The sequence below is a fragment of the Phacochoerus africanus genome, chromosome 2 (genome assembly GCF_016906955.1).
Source record: "Phacochoerus africanus isolate WHEZ1 chromosome 2, ROS_Pafr_v1, whole genome shotgun sequence".
Lineage (NCBI taxonomy): Eukaryota > Metazoa > Chordata > Mammalia > Artiodactyla > Suidae > Phacochoerus > Phacochoerus africanus.
Window position 1 is genome coordinate 31,785,936 of NC_062545.1, and position 21,937 is coordinate 31,807,872.

The following is a 21,937-nucleotide window of genomic DNA, read 5'->3' on the forward strand; positions in this document are numbered from 1 at the left end:
TTATGATACTCTATTGGTAAATCAAAAAGTCCATTTGGTTTCAAATTACTTACTCAGTAATTTCATCTAGAGCATCAAAATGACCGTCATAATTATAATCAAATACTGGTCCACTAACCACATTGACTCCATTTCTTTCCATGGCATAGTTTATAAGAAGAACATGGTGGAAGTAATCCCACATTTCTAAAAATAAAAGAATAAGGTGTTAAAAAAAACCAAACAAACCCCGCCTCTATTGAACATGGAAGCACTCTCTCTTGTAAACAGGTACACTGAAATTAGCAACCAATTCCTTTTTTTTTGGTCTTTTTGCCATTTCTTGGGCCACTCCTGCGGCATATGGAGGTTCCCAGGCTAGGGGTTGAATCGGAGCTGTAGCTGCCAGCCTACACCAGAGCCACAGCAATGAGGGATCCGAGCCGCGTCTGCGAACCACACCACAGCTCAGGCAACGCCGGATCCTTAACCCACTGAGCAAGGGCAGGGATCGAACCCACAACCTCATGGTTCCTACTTGGATTCATTAACCACTGCGCCACAACGGGAACTCCTAGCAACCAATTCTGCTTCAATACTTGTCAGTTGTCATTGAGTAATTCTGCAAAACAATCTATGCCACAAAAATAAACAGCCACATCCATGATAGCTTTTTGTTGTTGATGTAGTTGCAGTCTTGAAATTACAGCTAAATACGTCTCCAAATGCCTCCCTGGGGCTTTGCTTTAGGGACAGTGAGTATTGAAAAATGGTCAGAACACATACCCTAATTATGACTGCAGGGACAAACACTTTTCATCTCCTTATGGTGAGTATCAGCGAATTTTGTTTTGTGACTAGCTCTTTACAGTAAAATTAAGATTAAAAGAATTATCAAAACTCTAGCAGCAAGTCACCCACGGTTGAAGTAAGTGGGAAAGAATTTATGTCAGAGATCCCTCCTGTTTCTATATTTAAAATATGAGAACAAAATGACTCAATAACAGGAACAAATTGCAATAAAATATGTGTCTAGTTCAGAAGTTCAAGGAGTCACTTAAGGTATTTAAAAATTAATAGTCTAAGTATATACTTACTTTTGAATGCTTCATACATAGGGACCAAATTACTTGTAATTAAAGCATCATATTGACTATCAGAAGTTCTGTTGTTTGCTGCAAAACAAATGAATTTTATTAAACCCAGCTACAAGAAAAATGTGACATTCTACATAATAGGCTCACTATGATTGCATGTTAATGTAAATTTATTAACACAGGCAACACAAGGACACCAAGCTCTCCCCAGTAGAAGTCACGAATAATGCAGGAAGTTTTAAGCATTTGATACCTGTAGTGGGTTGGTGACCCTCAAGAATATCTGTCCAAGTCCTAACCCCCATTGCTTCTGAATGTGATAGGTAGGAAAATAGTGTCTTTGCAGGTGTAAAGGTTTCGAGATGTGATTATCCTGGACTTAGGGTGGGCTCAATCCACTGACTGGTTTCCTTATAAGAAGAGGGAGGATTGAAAAAAAGGAGAGACTCAGGGGAGAAGGCCTTTGGAAGATGGAGACAGAGACTGGGGTGATGCAGATGCAGCAGCTCTAGTCAAGCAACACCTGCAGCCCCAGATGCTGGAAGAAGTAAAGAAGGACCCTCCCCTAGATTCTCTCCTTCAAAGGGACTGTGGCCCAGTCAACACCCTGATTTCAGACTTCTGGCCTCTAGAACTTTGAGAGAATAAACTTCTGTTTTTTTTTAGGCCATCAAGTTTGTGGGTAATTTGTTACAGCAGTTTCTAGGAAACAAACATAACACTGATAGGAAAGCATCGTTATTGAATATACATAAAATAATAATGCTATGAAAAATAATTCTTACAAAATAAAGTTTTCTTAAGAAAGAAAGACTTCCTTTGGGGCTCACAAAATAACGACGTGGTGCTGCTTCTACAGTGGCTGTGCCTCGATCCCTGGCTCAGGAGCTTCCATATGTCACAGGTACAGCCACTTAAGAGAAAAGAGAAAAAAAGAAAGTGAGTTTTAACTCAGTGAAGACTGCTGACAACACCACAAAGGACTGGCTTGGCGGGTTCATGGAAGTGCCATCTTGTACCGTGCATGCTGAGCGTGTGTGTCCTGGAACAAATCTACTGGTTGGAACCTCAGTTCCACTGCCCACCAGCTGACCCACTTGGACAAAATGCTTTGTCCCTCTGTGCCTCATGCGTCTCATGGCAGCTATCTTATTGAAATATTAGGAGGATTTAAATTGCTGTAAGCCTAGAGATGTTAGTTATAATGCTTTTTATATTTAAGCTACATTTGGTTGGCTACCTTAACTAATACTCCAATGAAAGGCCAATGTGTGGGCACCAAAAAGCGAAGAAAAGCAAGATTTTTTTTTCCCCTTAAAATTTCATATGCTGTTCATGTCCTCATATCCTCTGCTAGCCTTTTCTATTCTTAAACTAAACTCTGAAAGTTGGAAAAGTCAATAAATGTAACATTATCTTCTTTCCAGAGAAAAATAAGAATTTGCCTGTAACGGAACTGCTATCAGAATCTGTAATGGAGAGTTAGAAGGGAGTTTCATTCTATCCTTATAATTCTTGGAGACAAGCTGCTTAGTTCTTCATTTCATTTTCTTGTTAAGGCAAACATTTACCAATCAACCAATATCTTAGGGTGTCATAGAAATAATTTTACATGCCAATTAAAAATGTTTTGTTAACAAAATGTGCAACTATTTAAGGTTTATCCTAGGGTTTACATAAATTTGGTACAACTCTAATTATCTCTAGCTATTGTAATAAGATATATCAGTTTATTATCCCAGTTCTCTTAGAAGTTTTACTTTAATATGCTACTTGTTTTCATTAAGCCTTTTTTTCCCACTGCAAATTTCAGACTCTCTAAATTATAAATCTCTAAATTGATCTCTTTGATCATGGTTTCCAGAAAAATGAAGCCAAATATCTGAAGATACCCATTCCCAGAAGCTGAAAATTATTGGAAATCTCATGGGTAAATTAAAGAAATGACAATTCCTGTTGAACAGAGAAGAGATTTGAGTTTTAGAGAAATCACACTGGCTTTTGTATGTTCCCAAGAGAGATGTTTTCTGAAAAAAAAAAAAAAAATTTAAGTTCATTCAGCTGCTTAATCCACAATTTAAAGTTGCTGGTTCATAAAGTGAGAGGCCCAAATTCCAGCCTGATTTATCGTCACAAGTACAGCTGCATTCGAGAAGAAAGCCTTAGCTTGGCCAGTCACCAGAAAAAAAAAAAAAAAATGTTTTTTTAGACGCTTGTGTCCCTCTCCAAAGAATCTTCGGTTTTAAAATTAAACTTAAACCTGCCGAACTCTCTGAACATCTGGGCCAGATTAGAACTGATGTGTGGTTCCCAGAGCAAAATTTATTAGTCTCTATTATAGCTGTTGCACTACTCCAGGCCAGCCCATAACCACTGGAAGCCTCCTGGACAGCTAGTTTAGCCCAAGCAGGTCGTTTTGGTGGGGAGCATATGTTTAAGGCACATGCCCACATCCAGCTGATGAGAGCTTTCTAAGCTGCTGCTCTAAAAAAGAGTTATACAAACCAGGAGGGTAGAGGAAGCCGTGGGTGATATTCTTGTCTGCTAAATAGAAGGAACAATTTTGGCTCTCAGAAGGAGCAACCCTGACATCAGCCCGCAGACAGTCTGGGACAGTGGGAGGAAGAGGCGATGTGTCTCCCTGTTGAAAGAGAGAGAAGAAGAAAAAAAATGACACCCACATTGTGGCTCACCCATCGCCTTATATGGTTTGTCGCTTCCCTAGAATGTTTTTCATTTGACCGTTTCCTATTTTCTTAGTGAATCAGGTCTACACAAGCAATGGAAATGGATGTCTTCAGCAATGTTTTCTTCTGTGGTTCCCTTCTGGTTAGGGACATGGGAAGGGCAAATCAAATACACCTTGGAAAGGAATATTTGCAGAATAAAACCTAAATTGAGTGCAGAGGAACAGTGGGAGCTGCTACTGCTAAAAACCAAAATCCTTTTCAGGATCTTAATTTTAGGTGGTGATATTTGCTGCACTTGCAAATAAAAATTGAAAATAAAATATAAACAACTTATTTTTAAAATATTGATATCATCCTTCAGTTGAGCAAGAAATTCTAATTAACTTAGATTAACTCAAAGAAGCTAGAATTGTATAAATTAACTCATTTCGGGACTTTAATAAATTTGTAGCTATGCTTTATTCATCATGAATATAGGAATATATTTTTATCATTTTCTTTGCAACTTTATTTATTTCTATTTTATTTTATTTTATTTTTTGCTATTTCTTGGGCAGCTCCAGCAGCATATGGAGGTTCCCAGGCTAGGGGTCGAATCAGAGCTGTAGCCACCAGCCTAGGCCAGAGCCACAGCAACGCGGGATCCGAGCCATGTCTGCAACCTACACCACAGCTCACGGCAACGCCGGATCGTTAACCCACTGAGCAAGGGCAGGGACCGAACCTGCAACCTCATGGTTCCTAGTCGGATTCGTTAACCACTGCGCCACAATGGGAACTCCCTTCTTTGCAACTTTAAAGACTAAGACAATAATTTATTTATTAGCAATCATCCTATAAATGTGGAATTTTTAAGGTAATGCAGTATTATATGATCATATTTTGATTAGCACACAGTCACGAGTATGTAAACGTTTTGCTATTCATTTAATTTTTTCAGAGATTTTGATTTATATGCCCTCTACAGCCCACAATGTATATAGTCCTTGAAAAAATTATTTTATAATTTATTTGAAAAATTAAATTAAATTAGAATGTTCTCCCTCTATTTACTACATTATACTAAAAGCAAAATTAGCTATGGTGGTCTAAAACATATGTGGGAATTATTTTATAATATATGCATGCATCAAAGCATCACATTATATACCTTACACTTACATAATGTTATATGTCAATTATATCTCAATAAAGCTGAGTGAAAAGAAATAAAACATACAAGAGCAATTCACAAAGGAAAAGGCAACGTATACTGCATACTATATCCATAGGCAGGAGAGCCCCATCATGAGGTATAGGACACGCAGAAGTTGAAGATGAGGGGAAAGACAAGGAGAGAATGTATCCCTAACATACAGCAACATGCCAGTTGGAAAACACTATATAAAAGTTGAATAAATTTCTCAACTGACTGCCACACAAATATTTACCTCTGCTCCCTTCTGGGATCCCCTTAAAAGACCAGTAGTGATGAAGACATATAAGACATGGAAAGAAATTTTTAGAAGCTGAAAGTCAGATAAACATGTTTGTTTACTACTGTAACCTTGACTTGGTAAACCAGTAAGCACTGGTTGGGAGACTACAGTTGGGAAAAACCCAAAGAAGCTGATTCCTACTGTAAAACAGCAGAAGCATAAAACTTGGAGTCTCCTAAAGACAGGGGCTCTGTGTACAGTTGGAAAGAAGAGGAGAGGTTGAAAGTCTGTAAATGAAGCCAGATAATTTATTCACTGAAGAGGCTGAACCAGAGGAACAGCAAACCACATTGAAAGCAATGGAATTAAATAAAAAACCCTCCAGTCTCATCGCCTGCCCCCATGTAGCCTATAATCCTGTACTTTGATTCCGATGAGACGTGTCTTTTCTTCAGAAAACAAACCAGCCTGAAATGAAAACTAGATTCTTACTATTGGAAGTCCCCAACAAAATGTCTGGTTCTTGTCCTGATTAACCATCAGGAAGCCTATCAAGCTGGCAAGTCCCAGCCATGTAGCCTAGTGCCTCTCCCTTAAAATATGAGCTGACAGCAAAGGACCACCAGATATTTCTTGGGCTTGGGGAGAGAAATTGAGAAGATAAAGAGACAATGCAGAGAGCAGAAGAAAACTCACTTCTCAGAGAGATGAGACTATGTATGGCATCCATAAAGAAAGAGCAGAAAAGAGAAAGAGATAACAGAAAGAGCTCTTAGATTTATTTATTTATTTATTTATTGCTTTTTAGGGCCACATCCATGGGTTATGGAGGTTCCCAAGCTAGGGGTCTAATCAGAGTTACAGCTGCTAGCCTATGCCACAGCCACAGCAATGAGGGATCCGAGCTGCGTCTGCGACCTACACCACAGCTCATGGCAACACCAGATCCTTAACCCACTGAAAAAAAAAAAAAAAAGGCTATGGACCAAACCCGCAACCTCACGGTTCCTAGTTGGATTTCTTTCAGCTGCACCACAACAGGAACTCCGAGCTCTTGGATTTAAAAATATGACAGCAGAAATTAGATAGTCAATGAGATCTAGAAGATGAATTTGCAGATATTGCTCAAGAAGCAGAATTAAAGATGAGAGATGGGGAAAGGGAACATATAAAAACATTAGAAGTCTATGATATCACTTACATGTGGAATAAAACTGTGTTCTAAATAAACACATCCAAAGAACAGAGACAGACTTACACACAGAGAATAAAATTGCTGTTGCCAAGGGGGAGGGGGAAGGGAGTGGGATGGCTTGGGAGTTTGGGGTTAGTAGATGCAAAGTATTACACTTAGAATAGATAAGCAATGAAGTCATACTGTATAGCACAGGGAACTATAACCAGTCTCTTAGCATAGACCATGATGGAAGAAAATATAAGAAAGTGAATGTGTGTATACCGGGTCTCTGTGCTGTACAGCAGAAATTGACACAACATTGTAACTCAACTACACAAAAAGAAAAAAAGCATTAGTCTAGTACTCTATTCATTTTGAAGAAAAATTATGTCTAAAATTCTAAAGCTAAACCATCAATTAAGCATATCTACAGAATAAAAACATCTTGAGATGCTCAAAATCTCAGATATGTCTCTTCCCTAACTCCTTTTTCTTAGGAAACTCCTCAGTCATATAGTCACCAAAACAAGGAGCAGACCAAGACAGATGAAGACATTTGTGTTAGATGCAGTGGAGTAGCTCTCACCATTTATTTCACTCTCCTTCTGGTGGCAGATACTAGAAAGCTAAAACCATTTGCTTATACTCTTTCAAAAACATATAGTGAACAGTTCTGAACAGCCCGGTTTCTTCACTTGGCATTAAAGGGGCACATAAAGATGTTGTAAAGTGGGAGAATCACAAAGGTTGACTGCTGACCGAATCAGTCCTATAGACACCCAGCACATTCATTGTCTGTTGAGGTTTCCTACCACCCAGTATTTGACTTGAAGAAATATATGATATACACATAAAAGTAGCTACAGATGCACCTTCCATAATATAAGGAAAGTGAAATGACTATATTTAATACTTGAAATCATAAAAATGTTAAGGAGGAAAGTTTATTGTAATCTTTACTGAGTCTGCAGCCGTGGAAGTTGTGCTCAAGCGATTTAGTTGGGTGAAATGTTCACTACTTTTCTCGAAGTGGTGCAGACCTGGGGCTGGGGGAAAAGGGCCAGAATGGCTTTAGTCAGAAAGCACTTAAAAAAAAAAGTTATACATTTTCAGCTAATTGAAAATCTTAAGATGTGTTTCTTACATATCAAACCTGAACCTCCAAATATAAGTGCATCAAGACTGGGAAAGACAGACGTGGCCTCCTTTATAAAGGAGAGATCATGCAGTAAGTGGCCTTCTAGAAGGATGAAGGGAAGCTGTGGTTCTATCATTTCTGAATCTTGGGCTCCTGAGAGAAGGCACAGGGAACCACCACCTTATCACCACGCCCTGCGCCACTACCTCCCCTCCCCCCACTATTATCCTTTCAGAGTTCCTTCGAATTTTTTAAGCCAGAGGATAGAAAGGCAGGAAAACAATAAATAGAACCCAAGCACTCAGATAAAATCTGAACTCCCTTGCTCTCAAAATTCTTCAAGGGAAGCAGACAAGGAGCACAGACAGGAAAGTGAGATGCTTTCATTTCTAGTCTGGCATGGAAACAAAATAGAACTTGAACAAGGGATAAAATTATTTTTATTGACATTATAGACTCTCCTTACCTGTAGGCTGACTGCCAAAGCTAAAACTTCTTTTCTTGAAGACTGGATAATTATGATCTTGCCTTATGGTAAGGATAATGGCTATACACATTTTAAATTATTTTTCTGCTCATGGGACTTTTTTCTATAGGGAAAAATATTTCTTATAGTTCAAAAAAACTTATGCAATAAACAATAAAGTCCCTAGTTTTTAAAGACTCACAAAACATGACTGGTCATAATTTATAATATCAGAGCTAACAAGCTTTTGAAACAAAGACGTTGTAAAACTTTAGATATGGGAAATGTATATATATGTATATAGAGAGGGAGATATTTTTCAAAATGTATTACATTTTCTTCTCTGAAAAGCCCTTTCACTTCATATTCAACTCCTGAAGAATATATGCTAAGTAATAATTGTAATTCTTGCTATTATTTTTAATTTGTCACCAAGCAACAGAAAAAACAATTCCCATCTTCCTACTGAGAAGGCCCACAAGCAATACCCTTATACCGTCTGATCAACCTTAATGGTTTTGAAGCAAATGCTGTAGGACCATGATTTCAAATCACAGCTGCTTCTCCAGAACTCTTCTGAGATAATAACAACAGCAATCAGAAAACCCACCAAAACCACAGGAAAACAAAAGCTCCCTAAAATTTAAAGACACAAGCCAATTGGGTCTATGTTCCAAAAAGGGCTTATTTAAAGTCTGATTTTTCAAACACAGAGCTGATTTACAACATTTTTATGTGAATCTCAAAACATCCTCGTATGTAATTTTCTTGAACCACAACATACTAACAGTAATTTCTGAATTAGAAAGCAGAAAATTGCTAGAATTCCATCCTGTCACGTGGAAGGAGAAATACACAAGCAGCTCTGTGGGATCAGTGAAAGGACAGGAACTTTTGGTAACAAAGAAGCTAGTTTTAAAACAATAACAAAAAAGAATTGTACTAAACTCCTAGTCTGAGCCCACTTAAAATCTCTCTGCCTTTGGTTTCCGCTAAAGCTCATATAAATTCAGGAATGCAAGACAGCAAGGGAAAGTATTAAAAACAAACATTCCCCTTAACTCCGCATAATCTCTGGTACCTGGACTTTTCAAATAGAGAGCTGAATACTCAAACTGGCCTTGAATATACTGTCCTCCTCAAAAACAAAAAGGAAATAGAAATTATTTTAAGAAATAAGTAATTTCACACTACTGTTTCACAATATGCTTCCTAGCATGCTGAAGAAAATCAGACAACTGAACATTCTGCATATTATAGAAGCGATGTTACCATTAACCATACATATGAATGCAGGTAACTGTTTGTAAAATATTTGTCCACATTGGTAAACGACGTTAGTGCTCTCCTACCACTGAACACAGTTAGGCTATTGTCAGCAACAGAGTTGGCTTTCAGAACACACAAAGCTTTAGTTAGTAGTGGGAAAATACACTTATTTTTTTCCCAAAATTCTGAATTGGAACAAGAAGAGTAAATAAACTGGATACAACCAATCACTTCTTTCCCATAAAAGGAAAGGAATAACTATACCCTTAGCAAGAACAGTAACAAGTAGGGGGGTGTCATCAGAATCTTTGTATCTAAAAATACTAAGATTTCCTCTACAAATACAGCTTCCTGATTATTTATTTGCCCTGGTTGGAAGTACTGCTTTGTCTTTAGTTCTTTAAAAATAGTGGTTGGGGAGTTCCCGTAGTGGCTCAACAGTTAACGAACCTGACTAGTGTCCATGGGAACGCAGATTCAATCCCTGGCCTTGCCCTGAGCTGTGGTGTAGGTTGCAGATGTGGCTCAGATCCTGTGTTGCTGTGGCTGTGGCTGTGGTGTAGGCCGGTAGCTACAGCTCTGATTGGACCCCTAGCCTGCGCCCCTCCATATGCCATGGGTGCAGCCCTAAAAAGAGAAAGAAAAAAAAATAGTGGTTGTAATTAATTTATCCAGTGCATTCATCCAATAAGCATTTAACTGGGCAGCTCCCTTGCGCTAAATAAAACCATTCCTGCCATTCAGGAGTGTTTGGGCTGATTTTTGACAGACTTCAGTTTGGTTTAATTTTTATTTCCCAGACTGCTATTGAAATTCAATTACTTGACTCATTTCCTTAGCCCATTTATTAACTAAGATGCCTATCATTCTCTTGTTTACTGGTAGAAATGTATTAGCTATTCTGGATCCCAATTGCTATTCCGTACACTCATCACTTGTTTCTTACATGCAATGCAGGTACACTGTCCCAACCATAACTTTTTTTTGCCACACATTAATGTTGGTGTAGAAAATTAATCAATTTCCTCTGTACTTTTGCTATTGTTGTTATTCTCTGTCCTAAGAAATCCTTCTCTATCCTAAGGTCAGAAAGATATAACAAAGGAAAATATCAATTTGCCATTCACATTTAGGTCTATAAATTCACTTGCGATTTTATTTGGAATATAAATAAAAGAAGGAACCTAACTTTTTTTATGATAGCCAATTGTCCTGGTGCCTTTAATTAAAAAGGAGTTTGCAAGATAGTGAAAGAGGAAAGAGGATTTAAGCATTGGATTCTCAACCTCAGTCTCTGTGACACGACACAACCGTGCGCGTAAGTCTAGCCTGACTCCTTAGAGTGCTGGATCTTCTGGGAAGCATTACCTCTTATTCACATGGTGTTTCTTGTGCCAACCACAGAACGCAGCAGATAGTAAAGTATTTTTCGGTAATCAAATAAATACAAAACCTTTAAGACCTCAGTTACCATCACCTTTCAGATATACCCACCATATGTTTGGAAAATACCAAATGAAATGAGTCTCTGTACTTCCTGTTGCTTCTCTTTGAAATCTTTTTTCTGTCTGCTAGACCAACTGGCCAATTGGCCTGAAACACTTTCTACTTTCTCCTGGCTAAACACAATGTACTACTCTTTTGCATTTGTGTTGCACCTGTAAAACCTTGGACATAGTCTTACAACCGAAGGCCAGCGGGCTCCCTTTGGAATCTCTACTGGAAATCAAAATTCAACTTTTAGAATATTAAAGAACTACAATTTCTTTCCAGTCTGCATGGATCAAGGGACTCAGGAACTTACCGGTTTAGGGACAGTATATGAGCTCCAAAGGGGCATCCTGATAGTTTTGTCAAATCCACTGACATATTCCCTGTGATAAAGGAGACAGGGTTCTTTGTTCTTTTGCATAAGCCTGGGCCTCCCATATGGCAAATTTAGTTTCTCTGTTGCTGTTACTAAAATAAAAATAACATAAAATAAAAAAATTTTTGTGAAATTAGCAAATGTTTCTATACATAGCAACTATCACTCTCTGATGGCTTATTATTTTCCAGGTATTCATATATCTATTTCACATTTTTAACCTCTTTTAATCCTTACAACCACCCTATGAGGTAGGTGTTATTACTCCATTCTACAAATTATAAAACTAAGGCTTAGAGAAATTGTTTAGCTAAACAGCTAACAGCTCACAAGACATGTTTCAAGAGGTAAAAACCTTAAAATCAAAAGTACATACTGTATAACAAAGACGACCTACTTTAAAAATTCTCTTAGGAAAGAAATCAGAGTTTTATTAAGAGTATGTCCTAATGTATTTATTGGTTTTTAACTGTCTGCCATTATAATTTAAATTCCATCAATTATTGATGGTTAAAAAAGCCCACAGGGTATTCATGTCAAGAATAACCCTCAGTAGCTTATAAGAAGATTGTCAAAACAGCCAACATATTTATTGAAGTTACTGTGTGCAAGACACTATTCTAGGTACATACATCTGTTAACTCATTTAATCTTCATAACAACTCTAAAAGTAGGTATTTCCATTTTATAAATGATGAATCAGACCCAGAGAGTTTAATACAAGAATACTTAAAAGGAGTTCCCGTTGTGGCGCAGTGGTTAACGAATCCGACTAGGAACCATGAGGTTGCGGGTTCGGTCCCTGCCCTTGCTCAGTGGGTTAACGATCCGGCGTTGCCGTGAGCTGTGGTGTAGGTTGCAGACGCGGCTTGGATCCCGCGTTGCTGTGGCTCTGGCGTAGGCCGGTGGCTACAGCTCTGATTCAACCCCTAGCCTGGGAACCTCCATATGCCACGGGAGCGGCCCAAGAAATAGCAACAACAACAACAACAACAACAAAAGACAAAAGACAAAAGACAAAAAAAAAGAATACTTAAAAGACAACAGGTTGACTATAGTTAATAATACAGTATTGCATATTTGCAAGTGGCTAAGAGAGTAAGTCTTAAACATCATCTTCACAAGAAAAAAGAAATGTTTGTAGGAGTTCCCGCTGTGGCTCAGGGGGTTCCAAACCTGACTAGTATCCACGAGGACGTGGGTTGGATCCCAGGACTTGCTCAGTGGGTTAAGGATCCATGTTGCCCTGAGCTGTGGTGTAGGTTGCAGATGCAGCTCGGATCCCATGTGCTGTGACTTTGGGGTAGGCGGGAGCTATAGCTCCGATTCAACCCCTAGCCTGGGAACTTCCATAGGCCGAAGGTTTGGCCTTAAAAAGAAAAAAGAAAAAAAAAATTTGTGGAGTTCCAACTGCGGCGTGATGGGATTGGTAGCGTCCTGGATGCTCGGGACACAGGTTCCAATCCCAGCCCAGCACAGTGGGTTAAGCATCTGGCGTTGCCACAGTTGTGGCTCAGGTCACAACTGCGACTCAAATCTGATCCCTGGCCTGGGAACTCCCTATGCCGTGGGGTGGCCAAAAGACAAACAAAAACAAAAACAAAAACAGGAGTTCCCATTGTGGCTTAGTGGTAACGAACCTGATTGTATCCATGAGGACAAAGGTTTGATCCCTGGCTTTGCTCAGTGGGTTATAGGATCCAGCATTGCCATGAGCTGTGGTGTAGGTCGCAGACTCGCAACCTGTGTTGCTCTGGTTGTGGTATAGGCCAGCAGCTAGAGCTCCAATTGGACCCCTAGGCTGGGAACTTCCGTATGCTGTGGGTGCAGTCCTTAAAACATGAAAAGAAAACAAAAACAAAAACAAAAACCCAGCCGAAAAAACAAAGATAAAACCAAAATTAGTTACTATGTATGGGGACAGATGTTAATTTGACTTACCGTGGTGGTCATTTTTCAATATTCACAAATATCAAATCATTATGTTGTTCCCCTGAAACTTATGTTAAATGTTAATTACCTCAATTAAAATTGTTTTATGTAAAAAAAAAAAAAGAAAGAAAGAAAGAAACTGGTAGTAATAACATTGCTCCAGGCCAAGCACTTCTAAATTCTTTCCATGGATTAGCTTTTTTAGTCTTCACAGTTATATGAAGTGAGTACCATTACTATAGATGAAGAGACTGAAACACAGAAAGGTTAAGTAATTTGGCCCAGGTTACACAGTCAGGAAGCAGTGGATGTTGAACTTAAACCCAGGCAGTTTGTCTCTTTACATCTAAGAAAGTGAAGAGGGCAATATGGACAAGGCACATGCCGGGCTTAGAACCACTGTAAGTACTCCATGCTTGTTTTGCTGTTCTTAGATCTGGGGTTTTTTCTTTCCTGAATATTGGCAATAAAATCTTTACGTTCAGATGAACCTGTGAGCTTATTTGGGAGAACCCCCAAAAAGCAATATGGCACTTTGTTAGGTCTAAACATGGAAGCAACACACTTTCTATTGACTTACTTTCATCTTGAGTGAGATTTAGCATCTGATTCACGTGTTCTATGTCAGCATTCTGCAAGATAATGTGGGAGAGAGGGAGAAAGTGAATCAAAGTTACAACCTATGTTTTAAAAGGTGATCAAGATTATTTCTGTGGTAGTCACACGAATGTTTTACTACTGAACAAAAAAGTCAGACTAACTTGAGTTTAAATTCCAGTTCTGCTTCTAACTCAGAAATATAGAGATATAACTCCCAGGAACACTTTTTTTTTTTTTTTTTTGATGGGGGGGAGTTTGTGAAGATGTAATCGATAATGGGACAGATTATTCTGATCTTAGCTGGAATCAATGACTAAGTTGGGATGACAACATCTCAGGGCTTCTCAAGCTTTAATATGCATGCAACTTCCTCAAGGATCTTGCTAAAATACAGATCCTGATGCAGTAAGCCCAAACTCAATGGGGCCTGAGATTCTGAATCTCAAACTTGCTTACAAGCGATGCTGACATTGATCCTGGGACCACAGTTTGAGTAGCAAGGGGCATTGCTTACAGAGAAGAACTTGGGGTTTGCTGTCAGAGAGACTGAGATTCCATGACACTGGAAAATTTGCCTAACTTTTCTGAGCCCTCTTTATCTCTAAGGTGAGGAATAAAACACTCACCTTATAATATTTATTATTATTACTTTAATCGGTGGTTCCATTGAGGTTATCCAGAGCAATAGGAAACCTATACCCTTACTCTGATCTTTGGTCTGGATTTGATTTTTACTGGGAAATTTGGACTTTTGTCCCTTTAAGCCTTTTTTGGTTGGTAATTTATTTACGTATTTATTTCTGTGGCATAATATCATTCTGAGGATTAGAGAGTGTAGTCTTCCCTGCCCCTTGGCTCCCCAAAACAATTCTTATCTGAGGCAGCAGGTGTTTATTTAGTTCTACAACCACACTTTGAACTTGGTATCAAATGCACCTTGACATTAGCTTTAGCTTGATGGACTCCTGATAACTGGGCTCCCATTCCATTCTGAAATCCCAGCCCCATCCACGCAATGCAGTTCTCACAGGTGGGCTTGGTCCTTGCATTTTGAGTTCCTGTTCTGACTCCTTGACTTTAGGAGGCCCCTCCTAGCGCCGGAATCTCACCCTGTTGAGAGTCTCCTGGGAGCTGAAGTCCTGCCCCTGAGCAGGACTAATCCACTAAAAAGAACTTCCCAAGGCTGAGTACTGGTCAGCCAGCCCCCGAGCATTATCTGATCAGAGGATATTTCACTGCTACCCAGAAGAACACCTCCCACTTTGGATACTAGGCTTCCCACTGAGTAGATGCCACAGCTCCTATCCTGGTGAGTGTATCTGATGCTAGCTAGATCCCAGGCCCTGCATCCTCCCGCTCTTTCTGCTCTGAATTAACCAGGCATGACCACCTGATCCTTAAGGTATAAGAGGGATGGTTGATGAAGGAAATCCAACAGAGCCCCAGGCCTCCACAGTTTCAAATCACTGAAGACAGTTAACAAGGGATTAACAATTTCCAAATAGTGCTTTCCAGTTTATGAAATATATTCGCATACTTAATCTGATAATGTATCTCTCATTTCCAGATAAGGCTCAGAGAAACCACATGTTTACTTAGTAAATGTCTGAGCCAGAACACAAACATGGTTGTCAGCTATCCTGGTTATAGATTAGATTGCCCCTTTACATTCTAATGGATTCATGAAGTTACTACTTACATTTTGTAGCCCAGGGCATGAACATTCCAGAGTATCTGTGGGCAACAGCACAGTAAAGCTGCAAACAGAAAACTTTGATCCTTCCTCTGCATGGGATGGGTCATAAAAAGGCACCTTCAGAAGGTGGTTTAAACTACCATGGGTACCATTGTTTGGTGCTGGCTGAATGTGTAGAAGATCTGTTCAAAAAATAAATTCAAAGTAGTTTTAAATTAAAAGGCAACAATATCTATGTAGAGGGTGTGAGAAAACAAACACCCACTGTTCATTTCTTTAATACATTCTGCTGTAATGCAGTGGAATACGGCCATTCAGTTTACCAGTTTCTCCATAACACACAATTTCCATACCTACTCTATCTAGAAAACAGAAACAGTTGCTGAAATGAGCCACAGGAAAGTTCATGAACTGTTTCTGCTCCTCCAGAGAAAAATGTCTTTGCTTAAACCATCTCATTTTGCCTTAGACATATCATGGTTTTCTAGCATAAAAAGCCGTACTTTTAGTAAAAACAAAATTAATTTATTAATAAGATAATAATAATGACTGTACATTAGTTAAGTAATGTACAATCTTATGGTATATATATATATATATATTTTTTTGTCTTTTTTTTAAGGGCCGCACCACAACATATGGAGCTCACGGCAACACTGGATCCCTGACCCCCTGAGCGAGGCCAGGGATCGAACTCACAACCTCATGGTTCCTAGTCGGATTCATTTCCGCTGCGCCACTACGGGAACTCCCCACTTATGGCATATTTAATTCTAGGAAAATTCTCTAAGTACATATACTTAAGAGAAATTAAACCTAGTAAACTTTGCTTAATATTTTGAGAATTTTTCTAATTTTTCCCATAAAAACAAAACATACAACTATTTCACAAACATAACCTTGTAAGTGGCTCCTACTGAATACTATCAAAGAAATCTCTCCTTGAACTGAATCCCATCTGGTTCCTATTAAACCCTCCCTGAGAAGGGCCAGCAGCCCTGACCATAAAGTCAGCATTGGGAACCAGGAATTTAAGTTAAGGTTATAACACATTATTTCTAACTGAACACTCTTTGGTCTCTAAGTCACATTTGATTACCATGGGCCAGTGGCAAGATTAAGAGTGATAACTGTGAGCATATTTACGTTCACAAATTCTTATAGCTAAAGATGAAATTGCAACTCAGTCACTGACTAGCCTAGCTAAACGACGTGTGGTCCAAGGTAAGCATATAGGTAGGATGGGAGGTTAGATTCCTCAAAACTCTCATTCATTAAGGTTTTTTAACAATGAGTGTAATAAAAACGTCTACCCAAACAGGACTTTTTTTTAACCATCCTTTTATGCTTGAAGCTTTCTCTCTGTAACTACAAGGAAACACTTCTGTTTTTAGGTGTGTTACTCCTGCTCTGAAAAGTTGAAAGTGTAATTTTACTTATATTAAATTCTACTAAATTTTCATATAGTAACTAATAGAAAAGCTGGTTTCCTGAGATCTAACCTTTATCATTACCAAAAAAAAAAAGGAAAAGAAAATATTCACACTTGTAGCTGAATAATTCTGAATAATAAACAATTCTCCCTCATCTTTTCTATTTTCTGTTTTCTTAGGGCAGAGCATCTATTTCTGGGATTCAATTTATCACCAACTTCAAAAATGTGTGTTTAGGCTTTTTTCTCTGGTGCAGTGGGTTAAGAATCCAACTGCCGTGGCTCAGATCACTGAGGAAGGGCAAGTTCACTTCCCAGCCTGGCCCAACGGGTTAAGGATCCAGCGTTGCTGCAGCTGTGGCCTAGGTTGCAGCTACAGCTCGGATTCAATCCCTGGCCCCAGAACTTCCATATGGCATGGGTGCGGCCATAAAAAAAAATACATATGTTTAAAACTATATCCCTATTTGTTTGTTCAATTTATATAGACATACTTACCACACATTAGGTTATAGACTTCAATGTTGTCAAATGGTTCAACTTCAGTCTTCTCTTTAAAACTGGGTCCGTGTGCCAAAAAAATAGCCTAGGTGGTAATAGTCCTCCTGTTACTAGATGCCACGTAAACTCAAAAACAGATGTTGAAAGAAACACAATTTTCTTTCCCTAACAGCTCTCTATTTGTTGTCTTAGCCCTCTGTCCAGACTTTTTTCCACTGTATGATTTTTTTTTATAATTGAAGTATAGTTGCTATACAATATTACATAAATTATAGGTGTATACATATATTGATCCACAATTTAAAATACTCCACTTATATTGGCTGCTTTGCAGATTTTTGTATCATTTCCACCTGTGACGTTGTACCAGTCCCAATCAAATATAATCTATGCTGTGTTTTCTAAATCACCTGCTTCCATAGAGCCTCCTATGTCAATAGACTAAGAGAATACAAGCAACGTGTGCAACCAGTCCCAGCACAATTTTACAAGACTCGGGCAATAGAAATTAGAATTCATCACACAGTGTCATATATTCTTTTTATACTCCTTTCATATCATTGTTCAAATATGTTGCTGCTATGTGACCAAAAATGTTGACATTTCTAAGCATTAAATTTTTGCACAACTTGTACCAACTCACTGATTTCTTAGATACATTTCCCATTTACTTTTAGGATGAAGAGATCTAAATATTTTTCTTTGTGTTTAACTAATTAAAGGTAACTTAATTATATTATTTATAACAGATCTAATTGTTTTAAACTCCAAACAGGAAGAACAGTATCAAACATGGATAAGCAATTCTTTTCAGGTGACAGGAATATATACACACATATATATTATCCTGAGATAATCAGCCAAGAATTGGAGGCATAGGTATTTTCTTATAGTAATTAACTTAATTATCAAATAGTACCCTAATTAAAAGAGAAGTATGATGTCTCCAGAAATTTCTCAAGTATTTACTAAGACATATAACTCATCATGACCATGTTAAGAGGCAGTGTGTTCTATTCATAGAGAGCCCAATACATCTTTCTTTATTTGGAAAAGGGTGTGTGTGTGTGTTTGTGTGTGTGTGTGTATGTGTGTGTGTGTGTGTGTGTTACAAGTGGAACCAGGTAAGACAAGCAGGTTGTATTCCTTCACCTGTTGGGGAATATTAGCAACACTTTACACATGGGTTCCTTCAAGGCTCCAAGGACACCACACACTCCTGCTTTTTTCCTCTTTCATTGGATCTGCTTTCAAGTCTAAGTGCTTAGGGCTCAGTATTTGGTCTTCTTCTCCACCTACACTCAATCCTTGAGGATCTTCTCTAGTCACGTACATAATTTATATTGTGTATATTTACTTATACACCTTATACACGTAAACAATTGATGAGTCTAAAGCTCGGTTTTCTGTCTCTTTAGGTAAACTCTCTAATTGCCTTTACATAACATCTCTTCTTGCAAGCCTAATAAATACTTTGAATTTAACATGTCCACCTAACACTCACTCTTTCCCCTCCAGTCAGTTGCAGCCAGAGCCTAGTAGCCTTCTAATAGCCTAATGAAGGTTCTTGTGCCCTCAACACACCAAACACATTCCCACCTTAGGGCCTTGACATTGGCTGTTTCTTTTGCCTGGAACATTTGTCCCCTGAGTATTTGAAAGAAGAATTCTTTCACCTTCTTCAAGTCTCCACTCAAATGTCATCTCAATGAATCTTACTCTCTCCATCTTATTTAAAGTTGCACTCTGTTCCCATGGCACCCCCAAATACCCCCAATTTCTACCTGCTCTCCTTTCCTTTATCTTTATTTCCCATAGCACTTATCCCCTAACACACCAAACAATATATTGCTTTATTATGCCAGTTGTCTATATCCACCTGTTAGAAGGAAAACTTCATGAGGGCAGGGATCTTTATCTGTGTTGTTCACAAATGTATACAAGAGTCATCCTGAACATCAGCTGTCACAAAGTAAGTGCTCAATAAATGTTATAAAAAAGCAAAAAAGTTACCTCCATGCTCTTAAATTCATTATTATAACCATGGTTGCCTCCTCCACAAAATGAAGATGTTTTACTCCTATAAAGAAATGATATTATTACATTCTTATCAATCTTTTGACATAAACCTTATTGCAAATGGAGCTGTAATGGATTTTGATGTAGCTTCTACTTTTATATAAGTAAATTTTTCAGTCAAAAACAGCAGAAATATATTTATTTTCATGTGCAAATTCACAACCACAGAAAAACAGACAGAAAATGGTAGAGGATGGAAAATTCCAGGGTCTATAAATAGAATTCAAAAGTGTTTGACTCTTAAACATTAAGAAAAGGATGAACAGGAGTTCCCATCGTGGCACAGCGGAAATGAATCCAACTAGGAACCATGAGGTTGCGGGTTCGATCCCTGGCCTTGCTCAGTGGGTTAAGGATCTGGCATTGTCATGAGTTATGATGTAGGTTGCAGACGCAGCTTGGATCCTGAGTTGCCGTGGCTGTGGTGTAGGCTGACAGCTGTAGTTCTGATTTGACCCCTAGCCTGGGAATCTCCCTATGCCATGGGTGCGGCCCTAAAAAGAAAAAAAAGAAAAGGATGAACAAAGGCACAAATTTTTTAAAAATTTGTCTTCGGGCTTACCTGTACTTTTATACCTGTACTTTTATCCTTGTGTGACTAAGAATAGTTTGATTAATATGTTACTTTACGTATTTCAGTGCTTTAAAAATAAATCTTTGGAACTGAGGAAATTATCAAGAAAGGAGAAAGTAAGTACTACCTAGAATGGGGAAAGCAAGAGAGGCCTATTTATAAGGGGTTTAAATCTGATTACTCTAAGGTGTCAGTTCACATCGTCTTAATTCCAATAAAATTGTTGGTAGAAGGTAAAATTTGTTTTAAAAAATATTTTTATCCCTATTGCATAGATATTCGGTTTCCCAAGATTCATGGAACTGTATGGTTGAGGATAATTCAGTTTTAAGTTCTATGTGGGAAGCTAGAGTATTCATTAATGAAAAAAAGAAAAGGTCTTTTGAACCAAGCCATTGGTAAAATTTTCTAAAATTGATCCTTTATTTATCTTTCTGTTTTCAGAAAAATCTAGGGTTTTCTTTTTCTTTTTTCTTTTTTTGGCTTCACCTGCAGCAGGTGGAAGTTCCTGGGCCAGGGATCACACCTGAGCCACAGCAGTGACAATGCCATACACTTAATTGTAGGGAACTTTCAGAAAAAAACCTAGTTTTTGTTTTTTTGTTTTCATATTTCCAACTTCTAAACCCAACTGAATTAGAAAACTTTAGTATTACAAAATTGTATTTGGAAGCAAAAGTTTAAAATATTGTTTAAAAAAGCTCTATTTTCTATTGCTTTCCAAGTGAAAACCTTAGAAATTTGCTCCTTTAATTGCCTGTATTCAAGCTTTCCAACCATTAATTTGGCACTGGAAATTACATGTGGAAAGATGGAAGCTGACACTTGGAAAAGATGAGTTGATTTTATCTGTCATAGTCTAGCTCAACTTCCAAGTACCATATAAAATTTTTTGAAACAAATTCTCTTTTATCTTCCTCATGTCTAATTAATAAAGGCAAAATCAAGGCCTCCTTTCTCACTAGAGGTGGGTAATGACACAGATGGGAGATGGGAAAGACTTCTCTCTTGATACCCAATTAGTTGCCAAGTCCTATCTTTTTGTTTCATTTCTTTCTTCTACTTTCACTGTTCTAAGATAGATAGACTTCTCTCTTGATACCCAATTAGTTGCCAAGTCCTATCTTTTTGTTTCGTTTCTTTCTTCTACTTTCACTGTTCTAAGATAGATAGATCTGACCTAACTTGGTTATTGTGACTCTGAACTCCAGATCTTCCAAATAACTCAAATACACACACACACACACACACACACACACACACACACCCCTAATTGTCTTTAACACTATATATCCCTGCTGGAAATGGAAACATATGTTGTAATGAGTACAAATGTAAGACAGAATATAATGAACCAGTACCGTCCTGGGAAATCTGAGTCACCATACATAATTTCCTGATAGTGTGCTAACTAGTTTCACCACCCGCCATGGCGCCACAGTGTCCCTTGGGGCTGCCATAATGCTGAAGAATGAGTCACTACACCTCTTTCTAACTGGCTGTCTCTACCACTCACTGGACCATCTCCTCCATATGGAAGATGCAGCGAGACCTCTGAAATGCAAATCCCAATATATTTACCTCTAGCCCTCTTGTATCTCCCAATGATCTCCTATTTTCTCCACAAAGTCACAGTCCTTAGTCATAAAAGATAAGGTCCTTCATACAGAGGGAAGCTTCATTCACTAGTTGCTCTGGCAACAGGGAATACCTGCAGCTGATGGAATCTAGTCCCTCTGCCTGGAAACCTGACTCTCTACCCTTCCTTGCCCCAGAGTTGGTTTAAAAAGGGTTGGCGGGGTGGGGGGGGGGTGCTCCTCTGCTCTGAGCAGAATAGTCAGAGAAGGAAGCACCTCTAAGAAGACACAGCCAGGCAGGCTCAAGGCTCAGCAAGCAGATGGCTGCCTCCAGTAAAGAAAAGGGGTCCCTTTCCTTCTGCAGACACAGTTTATCAAGACTTGGTGGGGTAAGCAAGGGGTAGATTTCTGCTCCCACTCATCTTCTTGGGTGAGTGCCTCTGTG

At 38.5% G+C, this 21,937-nt stretch overlaps 1 protein-coding gene across 3 annotated transcripts in view; it reads right to left on the minus strand.

The window, feature by feature from the left end:
* ENPP3 (ectonucleotide pyrophosphatase/phosphodiesterase 3) overlaps positions 1-21,937 on the minus strand; it is a 93,791-nt gene that overhangs the window by 9,000 nt on the left and 62,854 nt on the right. For all 3 annotated transcript variants that reach the window (XM_047758591.1, XM_047758574.1, XM_047758583.1), the window contains exons 17-24: positions 19,276-19,342; positions 17,260-17,347; positions 15,333-15,511; positions 13,614-13,665; positions 11,039-11,193; positions 3,582-3,717; positions 1,077-1,154; positions 54-186 (exon numbers count right to left, since the gene is read on the minus strand). In XM_047758591.1, the coding sequence (XP_047614547.1) occupies positions 54-186; positions 1,077-1,154; positions 3,582-3,717; positions 11,039-11,193; positions 13,614-13,665; positions 15,333-15,511; positions 17,260-17,347; positions 19,276-19,342 (888 nt within the window). The remainder of the gene's footprint in view (positions 1-53; positions 187-1,076; positions 1,155-3,581; positions 3,718-11,038; positions 11,194-13,613; positions 13,666-15,332; positions 15,512-17,259; positions 17,348-19,275; positions 19,343-21,937) is intronic.